At 43.4% G+C, this 5,799-nt stretch overlaps 1 protein-coding gene across 1 annotated transcript in view; it reads left to right on the forward strand.

Moving 5' to 3' along the window:
* LOC104391580 (ovalbumin-related protein X-like) overlaps positions 1–5,455 on the forward strand; it is a 6,699-nt gene extending 1,244 nt beyond the window's left edge. The window contains exons 3-7 of the mRNA XM_010000901.1: positions 1,109–1,237; positions 1,971–2,088; positions 3,575–3,717; positions 3,995–4,150; positions 5,054–5,455. Coding sequence (XP_009999203.1) covers positions 1,109–1,237; positions 1,971–2,088; positions 3,575–3,717; positions 3,995–4,150; positions 5,054–5,455 — 948 coding nt within the window. The remainder of the gene's footprint in view (positions 1–1,108; positions 1,238–1,970; positions 2,089–3,574; positions 3,718–3,994; positions 4,151–5,053) is intronic.
* Positions 5,456–5,799: the final 344 nt, after the last annotated feature.

The following is a 5,799-nucleotide window of genomic DNA, read 5'->3' on the forward strand; positions in this document are numbered from 1 at the left end:
TCCCAAACCTTTGCTAATGCTGATAATTTAGAAATGTAAATTTTAAAATACCCAAAACCCAAACAGAAATAGAATCATGCACACCAGAACAAGTGACAAGACAGGAGACGATGCTTTGGGCACCAGGCTACCTTCTTGTGTAGACAAGCATCTGCACACCTGCAGGTGCTGCTGAGGGACAGCACTTGAAAGGGGAACAGCACTTTGAAAGGGGCTCAACACCTGGCGCCAGGGTACAGCAGCCTGACTTACAGCTGGTACCCCAAAGAGGGGCAGGAGGTTGCTTTGACAGAAAAGACTCCATAAGCCTCAGAGTCTGGAAAGCAACCACACTCTTGCAGAAGCTACACAGATTTTTCCAGTCTCTAATTCTCACTGTTAACTCAAAAGCTCCATGAGGGGTCCCAGTACCTTGATACTACCTATGCGTTTTTCTCTGTGTTAATCTGCCATCTCTGTAAAGATAAATCAAGCCATTCTCCCTAGACTGTCCTCACTTGCAAACCAAAAGCACAAGGTGGGACTTGCAAAGAGCAAAAAGATTATTTTTTTTAAAAATAAAGAAGAATTAAGGTAATTTCAGCTAGGACATTTAGTGGCTGGTTAAGCATTTGGAAAGGAGCAGCTCAACACAATTCTCCTCATTAAATGAAGTCCCGAACACGATTTACCACTGTGCTTTTTTCTTACATGCCCTCAGCGTGTGTCACCTGCAACACTGTTCCTGAGGCACTTCACTACGAGACAATTTCTGACTCCCTTGCCATTTAGCACTCTTCTCCCATCTGTGGCTTCATTAGAAAGCTGCCATGAGAATGCAAGCAGAAGCTGGGAACTAGAGACTGTATTTACAGCAGCTTGCCGATTACAGTCATTGACACCTGAATTTTTCAGCATGTGTATAATCATATGCTATTAATTAATTGTCCATAAGTACTTGCTTATATTAAACATCCTTCCCATACAGCTCTCAGACTGCAGTACATGGTCACTTGCAAATGTCCTGCCACTGTGTGTTTTCTCATGTTATTTGTACCTTTTAAATAATTGTCTTCCTAGTAAAATAAGCTAACAGCCCTACCTTTTTATCTTCTTGTCAATAACTCAGTGTGGCAAGTCTGTGAATATCCACCTACTGTTTAAGGAACTCCTCTCTGATATTACTGCACCAAAAAGCAATTATTCACTCCACATTGCCAACAGGCTCTATGCGGAAAAGACCTCTCCAATCCTACCGGTGAGTTGTACATCAGAGTGATTTCTCATTCAACCCTGTATAAACCTGTTATCCAGGAGGACTGGCCAGATTAGGTGACCTGTTACTTCAGTGGTCCCCACTGGTGTGGACTTCCACAGCTTTTCCCTTTGCCACAGCCCTGACACAGCATCAAAAAAGAATGGAGTCATAAATAAGATAATTTGGTAATGTAATTTCTTTCTCTCCACTTACTCCTCCGAAGACTTTCCATTTTATTTAGTTGTTTGGTTTTGTTTTCAGGAAATAATTTGACTTCAGCACATTTCCTCACTTGAAAACCTCAGCTCAAAAGCAAATTTTGAAAGTGTCAAAATCTTTCATTTGGCATTTTCAAAGCAAAACATACAAATATTCTAGCTCAAACAAACCTCTTATATTCTAAAAATAAGGAAAAATGCTTTTTTTAAAAAAAGGGAGTGGGCATAATTATAGTAAAAAACTCTAAAGTGAACCTGAAACAGTGGCTTTGGATCAGGCTTTCTTCAAGAAAATATTTAACTTTTTAAATATATACTCTCAACAGGTCAAATAATAAAGATATAAGATCTGAAAATATCATCCATCAGAATCATTTACCTGGCCCAGTTTTAGCAGGTTCTTCCAGGAAATAAGTAATGACATCAGCATAATCATGACATCACCAAAAAAAAATCCTTTTAGCCTGTAATTTAAAAAAATACTGGTTTGTTGGCTACAATTCCTGTCTTTACAGATCTACTTAAAATGTGTGAGGAAACTGTACAGAGCAGGTGTGGAAATGGTCAACTTCAAAACAGCACCAGATCAAGCCAGACAGCTCATTAATTCCTGGGTGGAAAATCAGACAAATGGTAAGGCCAGGCAGGATTTTGACATTTTCTTTTCTCTCACCATTGTATTTGAACAACTTCTGGAAAGACTAAACATTAGAGGTGAAATTTTCTCCTCATGTCCCCCTAAGAGGCTATTTCCTGTAGAAAAGGTAAGCTGTAAGCTGGGAGGAGTGGCTGACACACCAGAAGGCTGTGCTGCCATTCAGAGAGACTTAGATAGGCTGGAGAGTTGGGCGGGGAGAAACATGATGAAATTCAACAAGGGGAAGTGCAGAGTTTTGCATTTGGGGAAGAACAACACCATGTCCCAGTACAGGTTGGGGGCTGAACTGCTGGAGAGTAGTGTAGGTGAAAGAGACCTGGGGGTCCTGGTAGACAGGAGGATGACCATGAGCCAGCAATGTGCCCTTATGGCCAAGAAGGCCAATGGCATCCTGGGGTGCATTAGAAAGGGTGTGGTTAGTAGGTCAAGAGAGGTTCTCCTCCCCCTCTATTCTGCATTGGTGAGGCCACATCTGGAGTATTGTGTCCAGTTCTGGGCCCCTCAGTTCAAAAAGGACAGGGAACTGCTCGAAAGAGTCCAGCGCAGAGCTACGAAGATGATGAAGGGAGTGGAACATCTCCCTTATGAGGAAAGGCTGAGGGAGCTGGGTCTCTTTAGCTTGGAGAAAAGGAGACTGAGGGGTGACCTCATCAATGTTTACAAATATGTAAGGGGTGAGTGTCAGGGGGACGGAGTTAGGCTTTTCTCAGTGATGACCAGTGATAGGACAAGGGGTAATGGGTGTAAATTGGAGCATAGGAAGTTCAAGGTGAATATCCGAAAAAATTTTTTTACTGTGAGAGTGACAGAGCACTGGAACAGACTGCCCAGGGAGGTTGTGGAGTCTCCCTCACTGGAGACATTCAAAACCCACCTGGATGAGTTCCTGTGTGATGTACTCTAGGTGACCCTGCTCTGGCAGGGGGGTTGGACTAGATGATCTCTCAAGGTCCCTTCCAGCCCCTAAGATTCTATGATTCTATGATTCTATGAAAAGGATAATTTTACTAGGATGTGCTGGACTGGTAAGAAGTGGGCTCACGGGGCGAAAGTCATGCATGCACTAGGCTGATGGTGGGAAAGGAATAATTCAGGAGCTTGAGTGCATTTATTGTGCTAAGGTGTGAGGGGAAAAAAAGAGTGAAGTATGAGAAAGAAACACAGTGAGAAACAGGAAATTTCTGTCACTTCCCTTTCTTGTACCTTATTTTCTATATAAATCTTTTTCCAATAACTGGTTAGAAATATTCCCAGGGATGTATACTACTCCTGAACCTACCTGTCTGCTTGCAGAAGGGTCTGGCCAGGTGCCAGTCATTTTGCATTAAATCGTCCCCATGAGCCTCAATTCCACAAGCAGACCTAAGAAGTCAAGCCAAACAGCAGCACGATGATTGATTTCTAAAATACAAGATTATTACTCTGGAACTTACCATTCTCTCCCATGCTTCTTCCTTAAAGGACAGATCCAAGATTTCCTTGAACCAGGCTCTGTTGATCTTGAGACTGTGTTGGTCCTTGTGAATGCCATTTACTTCAAAGGGATATGGAAGACAGCATTTAAAGAAGAACACACTCGGGAAATGCCCTTCAGAGTGACAGAGGTAGGAGGGCACAGACACAGCTTCTGTGGGATTCCACATACAAAATGCTGTGGTCACTGGCCAGGTGATTTAGCTGGGCCCCTTGCTGTCAGATTTGCAAGAGTTGAGTCTGAGCAGGGCACACCAGCAGGCAGGAGAGTAAAATTTAGACACAGCTCTTCTTCAAGGCAACATGCTTGAAGATCAAGTTCTGAGCCTTTCAGAGGGTTTGTACATTTGGCTGCCTAAGGAAAAAATTGCTGCCTGGTCACAGCATCTCACATCTCTTTTTTTGCAGCAAGAAAGCAAACCTGTGCAAATGATGTGCCAGAACAGCACCTTCAAAATGGCAGTGGTGGCTGCAGAGAAAATGAAGATCCTGGAGCTTCCGTACACCACTGGGGAGCTGAGCATGTTGGTGCTGCTGCCTGATGACATTTCTGACCTGGAGCAGGTATGGCCCTGGCAGGGGAAGCAGAAGAGTTAGCACTTCTCAGACCTTTTGCTGCCCATTTACCTCCCAGCTGCTCCCACCACGGCTGTGCTGGGCAGGCAGGAGCACAAGAGCTGCCCAGGGGCTCCCGGGTGCTCCGGCAGAGACCGAGCTCATAGCAGAGCCCTGGGCTCAGCCTGATAAAATGATGGTGAAGATGAGTAGTGCTGCTGGAGCCCTGCAGAATGGGATGTATGTATGGGTAGATTTAATTTTTTTTTGGAGATAAATAATTTCACACACACACACACATCCCCCCATGTCCCCATATAAGCTGCTGAAGAAATATTGCTAAAACTGTTGAGAATTACACATTCTTTGTGGGAAACACTAGATTTTTTCTTAACAAAATCCTCATTAAACATCATAAATGGGCTACTTTCAAAAGTTGGTTGGATTATGTCATCATGGAATGAAAAACAAAGGTTGATAAAGGATGTTCTTTATAAACTAGTCTGGATTTCGAAATGGTGAAACCAATGAAGCAAAGTAGAGTTATTATATAGAGTTTGCATTTTTCAATGTACTATCAACTGTAGGTAAATTTTCATGGCCTTTTTTTGCAATCTCTTTCACAAGCTGGTTAATTTTCTAGGATATGAAACTGTTGGGTTGTACCTCATGAGACACAAGATTAGTTGGACAGAAGGGGCTGTGTCAGGTGGGTAAGGAACTGAATAAAAGGACAGTGACACAGGCAGTACTGAAGAGGCAAATAATGGTCTAACAGAAAGATGTTGATAGGATGCACTTCAGGAACTATTCCAGGTTGCTGGTTTTTATGTTACAGCCTTGATTAAAATGAATGGCAAGAAGAAGTTGTATTTGTATACCAGGCATTTAATTTCCTGCCTCTTTCTGCAGCTTGAGAACAAAATCAGCTTTGAAAAACTTACTGAGTGGACCAGTCCCAATGTGATGGAAAAGAGGAGAGTGAAACTGTACCTCCCACGCATGAGGATTGAGGAAAAATATAACCTTACATCTGTCTTAGAGGCCTTGGGTATGACAGACCTCTTCAGCCCTTCAGCCAATCTGTCCGGCATCTCTACAGCAAAGAACCTGAAGATATCTGAGGTCATCCATGAGGCTTACATGCAAGTGAATGAAGAGGGCACTGAGATGGCAGGCACATCAGGTGCGATGGGAGTCACCAAACAAGCCTCTGAGCCTGAAGAGTTTAAGGCTGATCACCCGTTCCTTCTCTTGACCAGACACAATCCAACCAACAGCATCCTCTTCATTGGTAGATACCATTCCCCCTAAAGAAATAAAGAGGTGAAAGCAATGTTTGCCTTCCCTCAAAGACAGACCCCCTTTACTGTAACATTGTAGCATAATCTCATACCTTCATTATTTTCCCCCAGTGGAAAGCCTAATCAAAGAAATGCCCATCTAGGGAGCTCCCATAGCAAAGGCATATCTGCAGGTAAGGAACGAGCAGCAAGCATTTTCATTCCTTTCCCTTCTCTTACTGGTTTCTGGATTGCTTGAGCTGAGGAAAGGCTGAGCTTGCAGAGAATAGAGGCACCCACCATCCAGGAAGGGGCCAAGTGATTCTCACTTGAGGAAGAAGCTGCAGGGATGACTCCAAGTATTTGGGAGCCCAT

Source organism: Chaetura pelagica, unplaced genomic scaffold, assembly GCF_000747805.2.
Source record: "Chaetura pelagica isolate M959 unplaced genomic scaffold, ChaPel_1.0 scaffold104, whole genome shotgun sequence".
In the NCBI taxonomy this organism is placed as follows: domain Eukaryota; kingdom Metazoa; phylum Chordata; class Aves; order Apodiformes; family Apodidae; genus Chaetura; species Chaetura pelagica.